The following is a 20676-nucleotide window of genomic DNA, read 5'->3' as shown; positions in this document are numbered from 1 at the left end:
TCCTGAAAAGTAGATGAGAACACAGCTACTTTAAAAAGCCTTAAATTGTTGTGGTTATTGGCAATAAGTTAAACTAATCCAATAGAATAGAAAGTATTTGCAAGTATTATGTGCGGTAATATTCTGTGTTAATTTGGTCTGTTCATATGGTTGGTAGAGGCAGATCTATCAAGCTTAAAATGAAGGATGACAGCTAGTCATCATGCAGGTGTTTAAGGCTTGAAAGTTCTCTCCCTGCCTTTTCCCCACAAACTCTTGAAGCATGTAGACTTTACACTCTCTTCTCTCATGGTGAATATTACAAAAACACACCAGATGTTAGCTGAATATATGTCTGATCAAGGAGTTTGTTCTCAAGCTTATGTCCAAATAGTGCGACTATTGTCATCTCATGGAGATGAAAAATAATTCTACCTGATTAGATTTACATGATGAATACTATCTTGGGCTGAATTCACCATGATGGAATACATGTGGGAACTGGACCTTAACTTGCTAAGTACATTCTGGCTGGTCACCCTGAATGCTTTTCATGTGAACTTGACCCTCTTGATGTGATGCTATAGTAATCTTAGATTTGCTTTGCTATTTGAGACTTAAGAGCCACTCCTAGTTTCCTAGTTGATACATTCAACAACTCACAGAAGAATGAGGATCTGATGGAAAATAAAAATTTTATGCCGGTTGCTATGGCAGCTAGCACATTACCTACACATTTCTAGGCAGCTGGGGTATGTCAACAGGTGACACAGTTTACCAAAACACTGTCTTAAAGCATAAATGCACTGAAATAAGCAAGCCTTGTCTATTGCCATTTGCCAAATCACGCCTGCTATGGCCAGAATTTCCAGCAATCCCCTTAACTTAAACCACCTCTACTGCAGTGGGGGGAAATGTTTTAGGAAGAAAAACCAGATAAAGAGAGCAGATGTATGGAGCCTGAGGCTTTAGGCTATCAGCCCCGAAGCTAATGGTGGCCCATATATTTTATAGTCCTTGTGGAGACACGCTCTGTAAGTTGCAACTTGTCTTAAATGTCACTGTGCTCTGATGCCTCTGTGTTGCTAACAATGTACATATATGCTAAACTTTTGTAGATACTAAACATTTTAAATGAAATTTTTAATTACCTCCCCAAAATGTTTTCTTCCAGAATTACAACTTTTTTACTCCTTCAACAATTAACACAAAGTTGGGTGTCATGTGGGAAAGGAGGGAGAAAAGCAGGTACTCCATTGGCTTTTGAGAAAGTAACAATGCACGTTTAAGCTAAGAGAGACTGCTTGACAAAAAAGAAATCTAATTATGTTCTACTTAATAAAAGACTTCCAAGTAAAACCTGTGTGACTATATTTTTCGGTCATGTGCCCTGGAAGGTATAGGCAGCTGTTCACGAATGGTGTTAATAGCATTGTGGGAGGAAGTGGCCTGAACTGAAGTCATATCTGAGGGATGAAAGGGCTTAATGCCAGCAGGAAAAGAAGGAAAACACCAATCCTTAGACCAGCAAGTGGGCAGATTGTTTAATACACTTGTTGTCTTACCTCGCCCCAATTTGGTTTCAAGTTTGCTTACAAATAAATAAAAGCAAGAAAAATTCCTCCTTTGCAAGAAGTATAATTCAAGCTACCACCAGAACCTCTGGCAAACAATACTTGTCTGAAAAGAGGCCACTCTCCTCATGTCCTTTGGTAGGCTGCTTCATAGGGTAGGCGCAGTTACAGGGAGAATATTTAGGTCTGGTGAAAGACAGATAACTAAGGTGAAGGGATTGCAAGGAAAAACTAATCTGAAGATCATAGCTGGCTAATGGGGCTATAGAACAAGTGACAAATCATTCAGGATTAAATGGTACTTTAAATTGAGTTCTGAAATAGACTAACTCCTCTGGCATACAGGTTGCTGTGTTCTGTACCAACTTCAGTATCTGAATTCTCTTTCGCAGCAGCCTTGCAAAGGGTTCGGGTATGAGGTTACAAAAGCATGGATTGGTATTGTCAGGTCAGCTGACTCTAGAAGTTGTTGAAAGGCACTTTTGGGCTAGAGCCCCAATCTTATGCTCAGATAACTAGAGCTGGATCCATACATACTCCTTGGCTTTTCATATAGAAAAAGCTGGTCTCTGCCCTCTACAGTCAACTTCCAAGACGACCTCTGCCAAGAAAGATTAGCTTTAGTTTGCGCTAGCTATGTAACCAAAGTCTCATACCACTGGTATAAAACTGGTTCAGTAGACTCCACATCTTGGAGAACAAAATATAGAGTTGGGCATCATCAGTATATTGAATATACTTTACTCCCCCCCCCCAAAAAAAAAGAAGCTCTGGACAAATTTCATTTGGTCCCTGATACAAGTACTGAAGAGCATAGGAGAAGGATCTGCTGACTTGGCATCCCCAGTGGAAATTCTTGCAGCTGTTTAGACCTTTGCGCCTTTTTAAGAACATGTCTCAGAAGGTGCTAGGGATAGAGATGTAAAATTTCCGGAAATTTTGAAGCTCGGAAAAAAAACCCGTTTTTTTCCGGAAAAAAACGGAAATTTTTGAAAAAAATGCTACATTAGCATTTCTTTTGTCTTTTCTAGATTGAAAGTCATTCTGTTACTTTAGGAACATAAAATATGACTATAGACATTTTTATATGGCATGAAATTATCACAACTAGCATATTAAAAATATAGTGTATCCAAACAATTATTACAAACAGATACCCACACACATGCAAAAACAAAACTGAAACCTTTATATTTTCTTCTGACAATAGCACCTCCTAAAGGAAGAAATACATCTTGTTCTTGCATTGGAGAGTTCAGTTTGTAACCTAGGACTTGCTTGTCCTCAGTGCACAGAAATTAGATCAATCTGATACCATATATATATATATTAGAAATGATTTGGAAAATATTTGAACACCCTGTCTTAAAATATTTTATTCATCATGTTAAAATAAAACGTTCCATAATCATTTTTTTCTTTTATTTTCTTTTTTCAGATTTTCCAATTTTTCGGAAAAAAACAAAAAATCTTCAGGAAAAAACCGGGAAAAAAAACGGTTTTTTCCCAAATTTTTCCGGTTTTTTTCCGGGCCTTCACATCTCTAGCTAGGGATGATGTTCCTATTTGCAAAAAATACCCCAGTCATCCAACATGTTAAATAATGCATTTCTGCTGAGATTATGGTTACATTTCCTAAATAAGGAGTTTGTTTTTCCTGTTTGGAACACATGTATTAGGTCTACCTTTGTAGTCAATAGACCGTAGAAACATACCACATAAACCCACCTTCAGGAGGCTGTTACGATTGCACAAGGTCATGGTACATCATCATTGTGGCTGAAAGACAGAATCTGGTGTCACTGCCAAGATTCAGATCTCTGAATATGTATGTTTAATCCAGTACAATAAGTACTGGATAATGGGAACACTGTCAATGTTTTTACCTAGATTTCATTAAAGCTTTTTATGGAGATCCCCATAATGTTCTGATGGGTAAACTGGCGGTGGCAAAGATTGCAGACTGCACTCTAGGACAGTCAAGTGGATAGGGATCTGGTTAGAGAACTGCACTCGAAGGGTCTGATCGGAGGGAGATGTCCAGTGGAGTGCCACTGGGCTTGGTTCCAGGCCCAGTACTTTTCAACTTTTTTATAAATGATCTGAATGAGGAGGTGGAGGGACTACAATTGGGAGGAGTAGCAAACGCCCTGGAAGATGTTGAATTCAACAAGATCTGAACACACCAGAAAAGTGGCTGATGTGAACAAGATGCAATTCAAGGAGGATAAGTGCAGAGTTCTACATCTGGGTAACAAAAATGAGAAGCACACATACTGGATGGGGAACACACTTCTGGGTAGCTGTGTGTCTGAACAAGATCTTGGCATACGGATGGCCTGTAAGCTAAATATGAGCAGTCAGTGTGATGCAGTGGCAAAAAAGGCTAATGCAGGGGTGTTGAACTCATTTGTTATGAGGGCCAGATCTGACTTACATGAGACCTTGTTGGGCCAGGCCATGTGTGTCATAAAATGTAATGCCAGGTAGCGGAGATATAAACTTTATAAAGGACACAAACACAAAGATTTTTTTTAACTTAAAAACATGCTTAAAACATTAGCACTTGCAATATTTTGTTTATTTAACAGTGTTGGATAACTGACACCTCTTGCTATGAATTACTGCATCAAAATGTCTGTGCTCTTGCAATCTTGAGTATGCTGTTCAGGTGTGTATCTGTAAGGTGCAAACCCATGATGATGCAGCAGCAGCAGAACTGGAAGAAGAAGCAGAAGACAGCCAGTTTCACTGCAGGCCTGATAGAAGCCCCCCAGGGGCCTGATCTGGCGCCCCGAGCCACGTGTTTAACACCCGTGGGCTAATGCATCCAAATCACAATGGGTGCGATCAGACGGGGGCTTTACAACGGAATCTGTGCCGGTTGCAATCATTGTACTTACCGGCGTTCAGACGGCGAACATCTGTCTTCCCTCCCTAACCGTTGTAAAGCCCTTTAAACCGTTGCACTCTGCCACTAGGTCCCCAAGTGGTGGTATCCCGAGTGCAACGGTTGCATTCGCTTAACCCCGCCGTCTGATCGCTCTCCACCGATGTCTTGCCACTTCCGTTTGGAAGCCTGAGGCTTCCGATTTTCCCCCGCCATTTTTTTTTAACTAAGCGATGTGCGCTCGGGCGAAGCTTCACCCTGAGCGTTTTTTGGTTTTTGTTTTAAAAAGCCCTTAGTGTAGCATTTTGGAGGAGTCCGGGACTTCAGGGAGGCCAGTTTGGTCTTTAAACTTTAAAGGTAAGTCCTTACATTTAAAGTTTAAATGTAATATGGGGTGTTTTGAGCATGCGCAAAGATCGCCATTCTGTGAATGGCTGCCTATGCGCATGCTCAAACTGAGTTAAAAAAAAAAAGCCGACGCCCGCAGCGTGTGAGCGGGCATACAGCGATGGGATCCGCAAAATGGAGGTGAGTGTGATCGCATTTCAGCCGGCATAAACTGCACCGGTTCCAACCGGTACAGTTTATGCCGGCTGAAACACCGCGTCTGAACGCACCCAATGTGTCATAGTCTTGCTGTATACTCTTGGTCAGGCTGCAAGTCTGGAGGCCTCACTCCAAAAAAGATGAGGACAGAATGGAGTGGGTATAAAGGAGGGTGATGAAGATGATTGGGGGCCTTTGGGGAAAGGCTGAGGGATTTGTGAATGTTCAGTCTGGAGAAGAGGAGGTTGAGGGAGAACCTGATTGCTCTCTTGTACTTGAAAGGCTGTCACTGAGATGGCAGGGAGCTGTTCCTGTTGGCAGCAGAGTATAGGACTCACAATAATGGGTTTAAATTACAGACAGAAAAGTACCAGTTGGATATTAAGAAAATTTTTTTACCGTAAGAGCAGTTCAGCAGTGGAATCGGCTACCTAGTGAGCTCCCCATCAAGCAGCAGCTGGATGAACACTGATCCTACATTAAGCAGGGGGTTGGACTAGATGGCCTGTATGGTCCCTTTCAACTTCATAAAATATACACTTTTGAGCAAAATATTCCTAAATTAAGGAATAACAATACAATAAATTGATAACCATAACTTCAATCAAACAGTCTTTCTGAGATGCTTCAGGCTGATCCCTGCATCTGTAACAGATCCAAAATGACTAATAAACTTCACAGCTGAATGAAGACCTGACTCAGTTTCTCCAGTCGTAGGCTGGCATTCTAACTGCTCTACCATGCTGCTTCATGTACATTCACTTCGCACCTGTTTTGGAGGAGTCAGTGCTGACTTCGATTAAAGAAACTGACTGCTCACAAAGGAGTTTGGAGAAATACACTAGTTAGACCTAGACCGTGATGGGGGGCTTTGTGTGTATGCTAGATCACAAAACTAGACCAAAGGTTTATGCCCTCTCCGCTGGAATAAAATGTAATTAGCCTTTATGGTGCTACAGGACAGCCTAACAGAGCTACCCCACCAAAATTAACACCTTATGCAGGCTCGGTTGCATTAGGACTGGGGCAATCAGTGGGGTATTCTAGGGACCTTTCAGTGGGGGAATCCTGCTATGGGGGACCCACAGGGAGGTGAGAGTCACACATGTGGCCTTCACAAATCCCAGGATCCTGTCAACATCCACCCTGGAAGCTGGGTCATAAATAGACCAAGTATTAGGCAATTCTGGTGGACCTATGTCACAACCAGTATCCAGATCAGAATGAATTCTCAAAATTTTTAAAAAGTATAACAACTAACTGATTTAGGAGGCAGCAGATGCCAAGCCACCTTGAACAACTTGGGTGGTTGTGAACTAGATGATGTAACACAGGGGTGTCAAACATGCAGCCCAGGGGCTGGAGCAGGCCCCTGGGGGGCTTCTATCAGGCCCGCAGTAGAACTGGCTGTCTTCTGCTTCTTCCAGTTCTGCAGCTGCTGTGTCATCGTAAGTTTGCAGCTTACAGATAAACACCTGAACAGCAGTCAAGATTGCAACAGCACAGACGTTTTGATGCAATAATTCAGAGCAAGAGGTGTCAGTTTTCAGATACTGTTAAACAAAATATTGCAAGAGTGCTAATGTTTTAAGCATGTTTTTATTTTAAGTTAAAAAAATCTTTGTGTTTGTGTCCTTTATAAAGTTTATATCTCCACTACCTGGCATTACATTCTATGACACACATGGCCCAGCCCAACAAGGTCTCATTTATGTCATATCCAGCCCTCATAACAAATGTTCGACACCCCTGATATAACAGTAGCAGAGAAGTGACATTTCTTTGCTGCTGTCATCACCGCTTCGTAGGTGTTCCATAGGTGGACTCTATAGCATTTAGATCTGTCAGATTCAGTATGAGTTCTCTGCCAGTGTTGTTCTAGATGTCCCCCAGTCCTCTTCAGGTCACCCAGCTCTGTGGTAAACCAGGGGGCTAGATTTCACCCTGAAAGTGGCAAAGGTCAACAAGGGGCAACCTTGTTGATAGCTTCAAGGAACTTCACATTACATGCCCCCATTGCAGCCTTAAAAGAGCATTTATATGGAATCCTGAAATCCCTCAGAGCATTCTGGAATACAGGAGGATCCACGAGCCTCCATGGGCAGACCATTTTAAACAGGCCTCTTTTCCAGTAGGCTGTCAGGGCCACTTTCATCTTTTCCTTGAGTAGACAGTGGTTGGACCATGCTTCAGGCTGTATCTCCAACACCAAAACCTTCCCTCAAAGGCTCTGCAAAAATATTGTCCTAGTGTGACTTCTTTCATGTGCAGGGCTGTGACCTGAGAGAGGCCCAAAGCAGTCAAAGAAGCTACGAAATCCTGTACCAGTCCCAGCAAGATCTCCTCAGCATAAATGTTGACTTCCCCCACAACAATCACTCTAGGTGTCCCCTGCACCACATCTGAGAGTACCTCTGCCAACTAGGAGAGACTGCACACAGGGGAACTCTGCAGCCAATAAACAAGCAGAATCTATCCTAGTCCATAATGTAAGGAGCATATAGTCACTGTGTTAAGTACGAGACTTCAGGCAGCTCATTAACAAGTGATTCAGCTTTATTAGAACAAGACGAACAAACACAAACAAAAGACCACCACGCTCTCTTTTAAACTATCTGGGCTTAGATAACCACGCCCCTGGCTGAGTTAACATCCAATCAGAATACTATCATAACAACCAATGAATTCATCTCCCTCCAGTATCTTTCTTATGCCCTGATTGGTCCACTGCTCAGAGTAGCCAATCAGGCTGTGCATTTTACAATACCAGATTTAGAAGAAGAGATTGGATTTATACCCCGCCCTTCACTACCGAAAGGTGTCTCAGAGCGGCTTACAAACTCCTTTCCCTTCCCCTCCCCACAACAGACACCCTGTGAGGTAGGTGAGGCTGAGAGCTCTCTGACAGAAACTGCTCTTTTTTCAAGAACAGCTCTTATCAGAACTACAGCTTGCCCAAGGTCATCCAGCCAGGTGCAAGTGGAGGAGTGGGGAATCAAACCCAGTTCTCCCAGATTAGAGTCCACGCACTTAACCACTACACCAAACTGGCTTAGATAGGGGTGAGATCCAAGCTGAAGCTTATGTATGCACAATACATAACACATTGGAAATCTGTGGAAGTTGAAGGACTCATGGAGGAAAACAGAAGAACAGTAGGTTTCTATACCCTGCTTTTCTCTACCTTATGGAGTCTTAAGGTGGTTTACAATCACATTCCCCCACAACAGGCACCTTGTGAGGTAGGTGGGGCTGAGAGTTTTGAGAGTATTGTGAGTGGCCCAAGGTCACCCAGCATGCTTCATGTGGAGGAGTGGGGAATCAACCCCAGTTCTCCAGATTAGACTCTGTCTTCCTAAACCACTGACAGACACATTGCATTATTTTCTTTCAGTTGCCCCTCATGCAAGCCAGGCCAAATTCCTCTTGCTGCATCTGTTCTGATATTTCACAGTATTAATGTATAGGTGGGGAAAATAGGGGCTCTTGGGTCATCAGCTCTCCAGATGCAACAAGCCCCTGAAGTGATGAAGGGGTAGTTCCCCGTGTGACCGGCCATCACTAGGAGAATCATCACTGTGACACAGGAGATAATCTCAGAGGAGTTGCCAAGGAAAACAAACCAGAAGTGCAGTGGCTCCAGGGCTAACAACTTGCCATTTCAGACTGCACCGCTTTTTCCCGCTTTCCCCCCGCCGTTTTTCGCCCGCTTGGGCGCTCTCCAGCTTTTTTTTTTTAATGTTCGCTTTATAGCGCTATAGCGCTATAACAAAACACTCCAGACATTCCAATGGCTATAACGATATAAAGCAAAGCGCATCAGAACCGGGAGAGGAAACTGAAGACTACTTGGAAGAGGTTGACAGGTAAAATGCTTCAGCCCCATTTCCTAAACAGGACAGAAGCATTTGTGTCTGAAATTACAAATATATTCCAGTAGGGAACCGGTTATAAAACGGTTCTGTCTGAAATGACAGACCCTTTATTCCAGCATGAACTAACTACAGGATACAGCAACCAATGCTTTGGAACCAGGAAGGTTTGGATCTCCTGGGCGTCTGGATGGTAGAACTCTCTGGCAGAAATGGCAAGATATAAAGTAGTTCCCTTGCCGATGCTATCAGTTACTGGTTACCGCGTCCTCGACGCCCCCCCCCCGTAAAAGTTTAGCATTTTGCGGGGAAAGTCCGGTCTAATTCTGAGGTTCAACCCAAGTAAGGCTGCGTTTTGTCCTCTCCGCGGCTTTATCCCCTCACTCACGTGGCGTCGGCTGCGGTCAGTCAAAGCTGACATTGGGCCTTGTGGGCAGGGAGCCTCCTGCGCCCACGTCAGAGACGGTGCGGGCTGGAGGACGCAGATCCACTGGAGGGAGGACGAGAGCTCCGGAGGCAGGCCGGCTGCTGCGAGTCCGCTGCTAGGAGCCGAGGGGGCAGAGGAGCCGTGCTCCTCCTGGCAGCCGGGAGAAGGAGGGAGGAGGCCGCTGGGGAAGGGGCGGCAAGTGGGCCGGCGGAGGTGAAAGAGGCTTGAGCCGAGCGAGGGACTACTTGGCACGAGGGAGCCCAGCAGCAGCAGCGTCGCGGCAGGAGCGCTCCAGCAGGCGGGCTCGTCGTCTCCCGCGGCGGGCCAGGAGGGAGCCCCGCGCGCCTCGTGCAGCCGGCTCGAGCAGCGGCGGCGGCTTTCGGGGGCTCTCTCTTCGCCAGAGGAGCGAGCCCAGAGTTTGCAGAACAAAGAGCGGTCCGACCGCCTCGGAGGGCGGCAAGCCAGACGCCTCCCCGCGCGCAAAATGCGAGCCAAACGGGAGCCCGGCCGGAGAGCAGGAGCCGCGGGATGTTTGCAGCAGCCGCAGCCGAGGTAACCTGGGACATGCTGCGGGCGGAGCGGCGTCTGGCTGAGCCCAAGCGGTGCCAAGGGTGGGCACGGGAAGGGGGAAAGTTTGCCTTTGGCGACCACAGCCGCTCGCGTGGGGCTGCGGACGGGACGACGGGAGCCCGAGTGCATGGAGCCGCCGCCGGATAGGAGAGCAGGCAGGGCTGCGGAGGGGGCGCAGCAAGAGGCTTTTTTACCGCGCAAAGGGAAAGGAGCTGCTCGCGGCATCGGCGCGCCTCGGTCGCCGGAGGTGTTCGTCGCAACTGGACGGCGCGAGTGAGTCAAGCGCGGGAGGAAGAGAAATCCAATTGCAGGAAAGATTACCGAAAGGGCGACGGCGGATGGGAGAAGCCTCCCGCCCCCCCGGCCCTTTCCAGCCCCGTAACTCTTTTTTTCCTCATAGTTACCTTTCGACATCGGTGGTTTAGCAGCCAGCAAGGACTAGCGACCCAAGACGGGCTCGGCAAACCGCAAGAGCGATCAGAGGAGCGAGCGAAGCGCGAGAGGGGGACACCCCCACCCCCAATCTGGACTCTGTGGCGCGCACGCCCTCGCTGAGTAACCGCTCCGAAGGCACAATATCGGCGCAGAAGGCGGAAAAGAGGATTGCAGTTCACATCTGTGCTCTCCTTCCCTTCCTTCTTAAGGGTCTGATTTTTGTCTCACTGGCGAGGTTGGATTAAGCGTGCGCTGCCCGCCCGCCCGGTGTCTGCGAGGGCGCAAGGAGGTGCGGCGCAGTGGGCGGAAGAGATGTCTCAGGTCGGAGGGAAAGTTGTGCTGATGCTGAGCGTGGTGTGTCTGACCGCTTTCCTGGCTGCGGTGAGAGGGCTGCCCTTGAGGCGGCAACGCAGCAACAGCCCGAAGGAGAGGAACTACAAACTGGTGGAGGTGAGTCCCAGCGGCTGGGTTCGGCTTCACGCTTGAGGGCCTCGGTTGACGAGCGGTTGGGCTACTTTGAGGGCGGAAGGCTGGACGGCAGTGAATTCCTGCGTTTCTCAAAGAACCGCCTTAGTGGAGTGGTTGAAGTGGGGAGACCCAGGTTTGAATTGCCAGCCTCGCCTTGGGCCAGTCACACATTTTCAGCCTAACCTACCTCACCGGGGTGTTGTGAGGATAAAATGGAGGTGAGGAGGAGGAGGGTGTAAACTCTTTTGAATGCCCATTGAGGAGACAGGCTGGGTGTAAATGAAATAGATCACATTCAAAATAGTTCAGATAGCATCTTTAAAACGGGGGTTCCTAAAAGCACGTTCTCTTGCAAGCAGGTGAGCCACACAGCCTAATCTGTAGATTCAGGTGGGTAGCTGTGTTGGTCTGAATCAGCAGAATGAGTCCAGTTGCACTTTGAAGACCAACAAATAGGGTTGCCAGCATCCAGGTGGGGCCTGGAGACCCACTTTTGCCACTGATCTCTAGCTAATAGAGATCGGCTCCCTTGGAGAAAATGGCTACTTTGAAGGGTGAACTCTGTGGCATTGTACCATACTCCAGGATCCACCCCCAAAGTCTCCAGGTATTTTCCAACCCAGGGCTGGCAACTCTACTAACAAAGTTTTATTAAAAACACAAAAGCATATACCTTGATTAAAACTTTGTTGGTCTTAAAGGTACCACTGGACTCAACCCTAATCTGTATTCAGTGATTTTACTCTGCAACACTTTTACATGCTAACAATGATTAAAGAGTGGTGGTCCTCTCTCTTTTGATGCAAGGTTATGGCAAAGATTAGCACTGACTAGGGGCAAGAGATGAACTAGTTGGAAAGGGTAAAACCATGGGATATTTTTAGTGTGTGTACCTGTCCCATGACTTAGTGGTTTGCCTCCTAGAGAAAAAATGTGGATTGCCATGCTGGATTAGTCCTCTACTTCGTTTGCTACAAAAAGCTGGCTTTCATCCTGGGCAATTTAAAACAAAAGTGTAGGTGTTTGAGAATAAAGATGCAAAAAAGTCTGTCTTGTGAACAATTCGTCCCAAGTGCAGCAAAAAGGAATTTGGGTGTTGGTCCCAAAAGATAGCAGATGTCAAGCAGGTTAAAGTCCATTTTACAGCAATAGACTTTTTGTTCTGGACCCAGCTGTATAAATAGTATTAACTGTTAGGGCTTGCAGATAGTATTTGCAGACAGTTGTTAATCTTGCTATCTGCTCACCTACCTTCTGGGGCAGTAACAGTGCAATCCTAAGAAAAGTTTCTCCAGCCTAAACCCATGGATTTAAATGGGTTTAGACTGGATTAATTTTGTTTAGGATTGTACTGTGAGTTCCATAATCTAGTTAGATGAGGCAATGAGAGGGAGAATAGGTTTTAAAAAAAAAACCCAAAAAACCCGTGGGATTGACGTTTGGCCGAATGTGCATTCTTCTTGTACTGAAGATGGCAGAAGAGAGGCTGTGCCCAGCCAGGAATAGCTTTCGTAATATTTGTTCTGGCGGCTTTAGAGCTTTCCCTTAGTAGTTGCAGCTGGGACCATTTCACACATTACTCAGGGCAAACCCAGGTTTGCCGCCAAATGTACACACTCAATGGGAGGGCTGCACACTCCCCTGATGAACGTATCCATATGATGTACGCAGAGTCATGTTTCTCTCAATGACATGTCAGGTGTACAATTCACAAATCTTGTACCCTCCTGAAAACAAAATACAAAGAGCAAGCCCTAAGCTAAGCTTCTATATAAATCTGGTATAAGGACAAGCATGCTGAACCAGACCAGTGGACCCGTCAAATCCAGCATCCTGTTTCCCCACAGTGTCCAGCTGGATGTTTGATCTCAGCCTAGACTACCTCCCAGAGTTGTTGTGAGGATGTCATTGGGGGAGAAGGGTGAAGAAGACCCACTTGAGCTTCTGAGAAGAAAAGTAGGATAAAAATAAACATAATGTAATTTTTTGAGATGGGGCAGCTAGAACTGCACTCAGTATTCCAGTTGTGTGTATAACATACACTTCTGTAACAGCATTGAGATAGTTATAATTCCAGACTTCATTTGCCTTTTTTTTTTAGGTGTATTGAATTGTGTTTGGAGAAATTTCATTTGACTGCACGGAAAAAAATTAATGAATAATTGCAATCAGAACCTATCAAAGTATTTATCTGCTGACATGAACTCTGACTGAACAAAGTTTATGCTGGAATAAATGTTGTTAGCCTGTAACTTCCCATTGGTCTCCTGTTTTATCAAAGGGTGGGCATAGTTAGGATTACAAATTACTTTTTCTGTTATTTACTCAGTGTGTATGTGTGTAAGAACGAGGGAGATTACCATTGGGTAAGATGAATTAGTCATCTGGAGTTCCATGTGGTAAGCAAAAGGTGAACTGTGCCCACCTATAGATAGTAGGTACTGGTGTTTTGTTGTCCGCCAGTGCTGGCAGCCATCTAAATGTGGTTGTTTTTGAGCTGATGCTGTGTCTAAAAACAAATGCTGTATGGGTTTCATATAGAATGACCATGCAAATTTTGCAAACCTGAATAGTAGTAATTTAGAAATTAGCCAGCCCATTAGTAAATGACTGATGCCCATTGGGTTAAATGATAGAAGGCAGTTGGAGGGTACAGGGCTAGAGCAGTTTGCTGTGTATCTTATCTAAAACATGAAAGCATCCCACAGTACTTGAACGACTAATAAACATATTGTAGAATTTGCCCTGACCTGGATAGCCCAGGCAAGCCCAGTTTTGTCAGATTTCAGAAGCTAAGCAGGGCCAACCCTGGCAAGTACTTGGATGGGAGACCTCCAAGGAATACCAGGGACAAGATGCAGAGGCAGGCAATAGCAAGCCACTTCTCAGAAACATCTAAGCCCCACTAGGGGTCTCCAGAAGTCAACCATGACTTCCAGGCACACACACATTAAAAACTCACCAAAAAAAACATATTGTGGAATTTGTTTTCTTGGGCTAGGGCCTACTTCATACATCTGAAAATGTGTTATTTCTTCATGAAATGCAAAAAGTCACAGAGGATGACATTTCTGTGCTGTTGCCTTTGGAGGATAGCTTACAGTTTGTTTCCTCTGTGTTTGGCATATGATAAACCTGGCAATTAAGGTTTGGTGCCACAGAATTATTTGCAACAGACCGACCCCTTGGATTTTTGTTCTTCCTTGAGGTAGGCTGTCCCATCATTCTCATCTCTACACTCTTCTTGTGGTGTTATTTGATTAAGAAATCTAATGAGGTAGGGCCTAACATGTGTCTTCTTTACCAAATGCATACTGCATAGTTGCCATTATAAGAAATAGAGCCATGCTGGTCCTTAAAGGACGTGGGATTCTATCAGGGATCTAATGGCAAACAACTCATGCCTGTCTGTGTGAAGAACAGGAAAAGTTAAGCAGCACAAGGTCAAATATACGGCAATGGGAGAACAAACCAAAAGGAGTGGCATCCTAACAACAAACAGATTTATTGTTAGCATAAGTTTCTATTAACTAGAGCAGAGGTGTCACACATGCAGCCTTCACAGGGCTCGTATCTGGCCTGTGAGCAACTGGCTCTCTGCTTCCTTCTCCCATTCTCCTGCTTCCTTCTGCATCACAGCTTGCTTTGCCAGGCTCTCTTAATCACACAGGAGCGACATAGCAAAGCCTCTCTTCCATCTATTGGCTGAGGCTTCCCCCCTTCCCTTGGGGAGGGAGGGAAAGAGCAAGAGTCAGGCCGATTGGGTGATCACAACCGAGCGTTCTTCCCAGTGGTCCCCCGCCCCCAATCGCAAGGGCACCATCTCAAATTGGCAAGGTTCTTTCATTGTAGACCCATCCATTTGAGTAAAAATTAGGGGTTCAGGCAACTGTGCTACCGCAGCTTCCAGTCCTGAGACCAAGGACGGATTAATAAGATCCCTCCCACACCCCGAGTCAATGAGGCCCCTTACTCTGATGTGGGTTCCCATGATCGGATTCATAAGTCACAGTCACAAAAAAGAGGGGAGGATAGCTGCTCACCATTTTTGGTGCCTCCGGGATCAGGCCCTGCTGCTCCGCAACACTCACAGCAGGACCTGGCCTTTTCCCGCCGGCTCGACGCTCTCTTCCTCGCTGGTGTCGTCTCCACTTCCTCCAGTGCCACTTGTAGGGCTTTGGCGAACTTTGGCTTGCCCAACGGCTTTTTCGCAGGGGTCCCCATTCGCACCTTGGCAGGCTCAACTTTTCCTGGTTTCCCAGGGCCCAATCCACTGCAGTCGGCGGCGAAGTGGCCCCATTCTCCGCACCTGAGGCATAGCCCTTGCTTCAAGCGCTGGTCCCGGAGCGTTTTGGGTGGTCTTACCAGCTTCCCCTTCTGGGCCGGGTTGAGGGGGGATTTTCCCCCAGCCGCCGCAATGTCTAGGCACAGGGTATTCAGGCGGCTCTCCATGCTCTCCTCTTCTTGCATCCATGCCAAGAGGGAGATTGGGTCCACCGAACGGAGAACAGTCTCGCGGACCTCTGGATTCAGCCCCACCCGGTATAGTTTGGCCAGGACTTGATCTGGCCAGTTCCGGACTTTGGCGGCGTGAAGTTTAAACTCAGACGGGTATTCCCTCACCGACCGCTTCCCTTGTTTTAGGATGCGGAGGAATGCCCTAGCCTTCGGGCCAGCATTCTGGTCCTCGAACTGGGCACGCAATGCCCACCTAAAAGCATCCACACTCACCAGCTCCAGGCTCCTTGTGTTATGCAAGCCCACATACCAAGTTGCCGCAGCCCCTCTCAAGTGGGCGGCGATTGCATCCACTCGGCTGCTGTCATCCTGGAACAGGTGGCCCCATTTTTCCACGAATTTCATCACCCGGACCACAAAGTAGGACAGCTCTTCCGGGTTCCCCGTCGTACGTCGCCTCGATCTGATTTTTCGGGCAGTGAAGAATGGGGCCTCTCGGGCTGTCGGGTCTGGGCACGGGTGCGGGCCCATAGGCAGGCCCAGGTGCCGAAACATCTGGCGGGCTCCGCAGTTTCAGGCCTTGGGGCACTGGTAGTGGGGGAGCCTCTTGGGGGGGGCGCCTGCGGCTGTGCCTCTCGCTCCGCTCGCAGTGCCTGAACTACCATATCTGGGATAGCCAGAAGCACGTCCTCGAAGTCCCATCTCATCTGAAGCCAATAGCGTTCCACAGCATCCAGTCGTTTGGCCAAATCGAGCCCTTCCTCTGGGGGTGTGCGGCCGCTGCGCACTTTCGAGTGGCCCATCACCCATACCCCGGCTGCTGCCTCCAACGTTCCCCCGAATGGCTGGAAACTGGTCTCAGATGGGAATCCAATATCAAATCGAGGCCCCTTTGTGAGGACATATGTCTCCTCCGTTGAACCCGGTTGGTACCCTTGCCCGGCTGGCTGCCTCGGACCCCTTGGGGTCAGGAACAGGTGGGCATATGCCATCTTCGGGACAGTCCCGAGGTCCAGGGTCTTTTTTGATGTGGTCACCGGTGGAGTAGTTGTCACTGGTACCTCGGTCTGGGTAGTAGGAATCTCACTCCCAGTCGTCGTGGTGACGGTGTTCTCCTCTTCGTCGCTCATCTCAGTGGGAGAGATGCATGAAGTAGTGAAAGGTAGATTCCTAACAGAATGTCAGGACCCACAGTCAAACAACGGAGCACATGCTTCCAAGAAGGTTATACTTTATTGCTAGAACTATGGTTGCAGTAACATGTTCACTGTTAGGAATAACTAATACATGGAAAGCATCAAGAGATATAGTGCATTCAAACCAGCTCCCCCCCACCGGTGGGCCAATCGGCCTGACTCCCACTAGCGGGAAGGAAACCCCAGAACAGTTAGAGCCAAGCCTAGGAAACGAAACTAGTCTCACGGTTAATTAATGGGGAGACACTACATAGGCAAGACTACAAGGTCAGAGATAATGAAGGCAGAAGCAGGGAAAGGAATGTGGCATCCACTGGTATACAGGTCATGCATGCGAACCTGCAGCTATAAACAATATGGCAGCGTAGCTGACATCAGTAGCACAGCAGAGCTACTGAGCCAAGCTTCCCTCCATTGGCTGAGGCTCCTCCCCCCCTTTGTCCCCTAGGGAGGAAGAGAGGGGGAGGGAGGGAAAGACCAAGAGTTTACTGTACCCAGTTCCCTCAGTCACACAGGAGAGATACAAAGCACCTAAGACTAACAAAGTTTTATTCAAGGCATGAGCTTTTTGCCTTTCTACCGGGGTTGTGTGTGGGGGTGGAGGGAGGTAGAGGAAGTGTGTGTGTGTTTTGTTGGGCTTGTTATGCCAGGGATCTCCTGGGTACAACTGACTTCCCCTCCTCTTTCGCACTGTATTCATGCCCTCATGATCCAGTCTTTCTCAGTAGGAAAGCAATGTTTAGATGAGGAATAACAAGCCAGTGAGGTGGATTAGGCTGAGAGTGTGTGTCCAGACCAAGTTGCCCAGCACATTTCCTTTGTAGACTAGGGGTTTTGAACTTAGACTTCCCAGATAGTAGGCTGATGCTGACCACTATACATGGCTGTCTCTATTCTTACACTGCCTCAGAGGAGTTGTAGTTATTTCTCTGGGGAAAACTATAGTTTCATAGACAAACACATAGCCCTCAGACTGTGTCATGGTACGGAAGCTTATAATGCCCAGCATTTCATGTTTTCCCTTGAGTCTTAGGCTCAGAGCATTGACCATGAGATTTCTGTAATGAATGTCAATAAATCAAAAGTAAGTTTGCAACTCACAGAAACACACCTGAAGAACACCTGAACAGCATACTCAAATCAAGTGAAGTCACTGGATGCGGTTGCTTTGGCCACAACTTCTGCTCAGTTTTCTGGGATTCAGTTTTCTGTGGCCTTCCATCAGTTTTGTGCCTTTAACTGAAAAGCTTGAAAAGAGATTGTCAGGTGGAAAAACAGCATTTCTTGACACTTCACAACAGCATTTTCTGCATACTGATCAGATAGTTTTCTGCAAACTCTGAACTCCTAAGTAAAATGGTCCTTGGTTATGAACTGTAGGTTTAAAATACAAAATAATATGTGAGATGACTTGCATGGGGTGGGATGCTAGGGGTATTGTTGCTAGATAATAAGTTAGTGAAAGTATATCATGCTTTTCTTGTAGAAATTATGCCCCGTTTTGAGATGCACCCCCACACCTCCCCCAAAGGATATGCACACCATAAAGCTACAATTCACTTTGACCTTGCTTATAGAGATAGTTGGACCATGAACAACAACAATCTGAAAAATGATCTTTGATGGCCCTAATTTATTCCACTAATGCAGGGGGAATTATCTAGTTAAAAATTAACTGGCTCTACTTCTTGTGTGTTTTAAAGCTCAGGTCGGAAATATTGTATTTTGTATTTTGAATAATTTTACTTTATGGCTTGTATTTCAACAATTTGTACTACTGAAGAAGGCCTTGTGGCCATTACATTTTTGGTTTTAATGTATGGTTGCCAGCCTCCAGGTCATGGCTGGAGATCTGAGACGACAGCAGATCTCCAGGCAACAGAGATCAGTTAACCCGGAGAAAAGGACAACTTTGGAAGGTGTGCTTTACGGCATTGTACCCCCTTGAAGTCCCTCCCCTCCCCAAACTCTGCCCTCCTCAGGCTTCACCCCCAAAATCTCCAGCCATTTCCCAACCTGGAGCTGGCAATCGTTTTTGATGGATTTTTTAAACTGTTTGTGTTGTATGTAAGCCATTATTATTTATTCTGTTATTAGGCTTTTTGTCAACCTTCTTGGTTACCTGGTTTCTCTGGGTTGAAGTTTTTTCTTTCCCTTTCTGTTTTGGTTTTACTGATCTGTCTAGTTCAGCATTTGAATACCACTCAATGCTTGTTTAGAACTCTAGGCTACATTTGAAAAATCAGTTTTGTTGAAAGTCACACAGGCATCATGCTTTTTTTTTTTGTACTGATTTTTATTTGTAACATTATCTGCTGCTGAATGTTCAGGGTAGTTTAGGGCACTTTAAAACAAATACTTAAATCCAGAGCAGCATCAGCAGAATAAAATGTAATCGGTAACACAAAGAACAACAACAGAAAATAATCCACCAAGTACTTGGCAGATATAAAAAACCATAATAACCTGGTGCCTAGAATACAGAGGTTGATGCCTGTAGGGGAGAGTATTCCAGAAGTAGAGAACCACCACTGAGAAGGCCTTGCCTCATAGGTTCTACCCATCTAACCTCAGCAGGCAGAGGCATCTAGAGTAGGACTTCTAAAGTGGATTTAAAGGCAAGCTCTCAAATTCATATACAGTGCAGCTCTAACATTTGGAGGACACCTTTACCGGATCATAAAATGATAGTGCTGAAGCTATATGGATATATAACATAAGAACATAAGAGAAGCCAATGTTGGATCAGGCCAATGGCCCATCCAGTCCAACACTCTGTCACACAATGGCCAAAAATACCAGGTGTCTTCAGGAGGTCCAGCAGTGGGGCCAGGACACTAGAAGCCCTCCACTGTTGCCCCCCCCCCAAGCACCAAGAATACAGAGCATCACTTGCTCCAGACTGAGAGTCCCTATCTATACCTTGCGGCTAATAGCCACCAATGGACCTCTGCGCCATATGCTTATCTAATTCCCTCTTGAAGCCGTTCATGCTTGTAGCCGTTACCACCTCCTGCGGCAGTGAATTCCATGTGTTAATCACTCTTTGGGTGAAGAAGTACTTCCTTTTATCTGTTCTAACCTGACCGCTCAGTAATTTCATTGAGTGCCCACGAGTTCTCGTATTGTGAGAAAGGGAGAAAAGTAGCTCTTTCACTACCTGCTCTATCCCATGCATAATCTTATAAACCTCGATCAGGTCATCCCTCAGCCGTCCTTTCTCCAAGCTAAAGAGCCCCAAGTGCTTTAACCTTTCCTCATAGGGAAAGTGTTCCAACTCTTTTATCATTCAAGTTGCCCTTTTCTGCACTTTTTCCAGTGCTATAATATCCTTTTTAAGGTGTGGTGACCAGAACTGTACACAGTATTCTAAATGAGGTCACACCATTGATTTATATAGGGGCATTGTGATATTGGCTGATCTGTTTTCAATTCCCTTCCTAATAATCCCCAGCATAGCACTGGCCTTTTTTACTGCAGTCGCACACTGTCTGAACATTTTCATTGAGTTATCTACTACGACTCCAAGATCTCTCTCTTGGTCAGTCTTTGCCAGTTCGGACCCCTTCAACATGTATTTATAGTTAGGATTTTTGGCTCCAATGTGCATCACTTTGCACTTGGCCACATTGAATCCCATTTGCCATGTTGACGCCCACTCACCCATCCTTAACAGATCCCATTGGAGTGCCTCACAATCCTCCCTGGTTCTCACCACCCTGAACAACTTCGTATCATCCACAAATTTAGCCACTTCACTGCTTACTCCCAACTCCAAACCATTAATAAACAAGTTAAAAAGCATCGGACCAAGTACTGATCCCTGTGGTACCCCACTGCTTACCACCCTCCACTGAGAAAATTTCCCATTTATACTCAACTCTCTGTTTTCTATTAATTAGCCAGTTTTTGATCCACTTGTCCTTTTATCCCATGATTTTTGAGCTTACTTAGGAGCCTTTGATGAGGAACTTTATCAAAAGCTTTCTGGAAGTCAAGGTAAATACTGACTGGCCTGTAATTTCCCGGTTCTCCTCTGGGACCCCTTTTAAAGATGGGAATGACATTAGCTACCTTCCAGTCCTCAGGAATGGAGGCAGATTTTAATGAAAAATTACATATTTTTGTCAGGAGATCCACAAGTTCACATTTGAGTTCTTTAAGAACTCTCGGACGTATGCCATCCGGGCCTGGTGATTTATCAGTTTTTAAGTTGTCTATCAGTCGTAGGACCTCCTCTCTCATCACCTCAATCTGACTC

The 20676-nt window shown here is 46.1% G+C and overlaps 1 protein-coding gene across 1 annotated transcript in view; it reads left to right on the top strand.

Moving 5' to 3' along the window:
* Nucleotides 1–10494: 10494 nt before the first annotated feature.
* Nucleotides 10495–20676, top strand: part of ISM2 (isthmin 2) — a 38100-nt gene continuing 27918 nt past the window's right edge. Inside the window, exon 1 of the mRNA XM_015418361.1 lies at nucleotides 10495–10743. Coding sequence (XP_015273847.1) covers nucleotides 10606–10743 — 138 coding nt within the window. The 5' untranslated portion in view covers nucleotides 10495–10605. The remainder of the gene's footprint in view (nucleotides 10744–20676) is intronic.

The sequence above is a fragment of the Gekko japonicus genome, unplaced genomic scaffold (genome assembly GCF_001447785.1).
Source record: "Gekko japonicus isolate JY-2015 unplaced genomic scaffold, Gekko_japonicus_V1.1 scaffold3, whole genome shotgun sequence".
Lineage (NCBI taxonomy): Eukaryota > Metazoa > Chordata > Lepidosauria > Squamata > Gekkonidae > Gekko > Gekko japonicus.
This window is presented reverse-complemented; position numbering and strand designations above follow the sequence as displayed.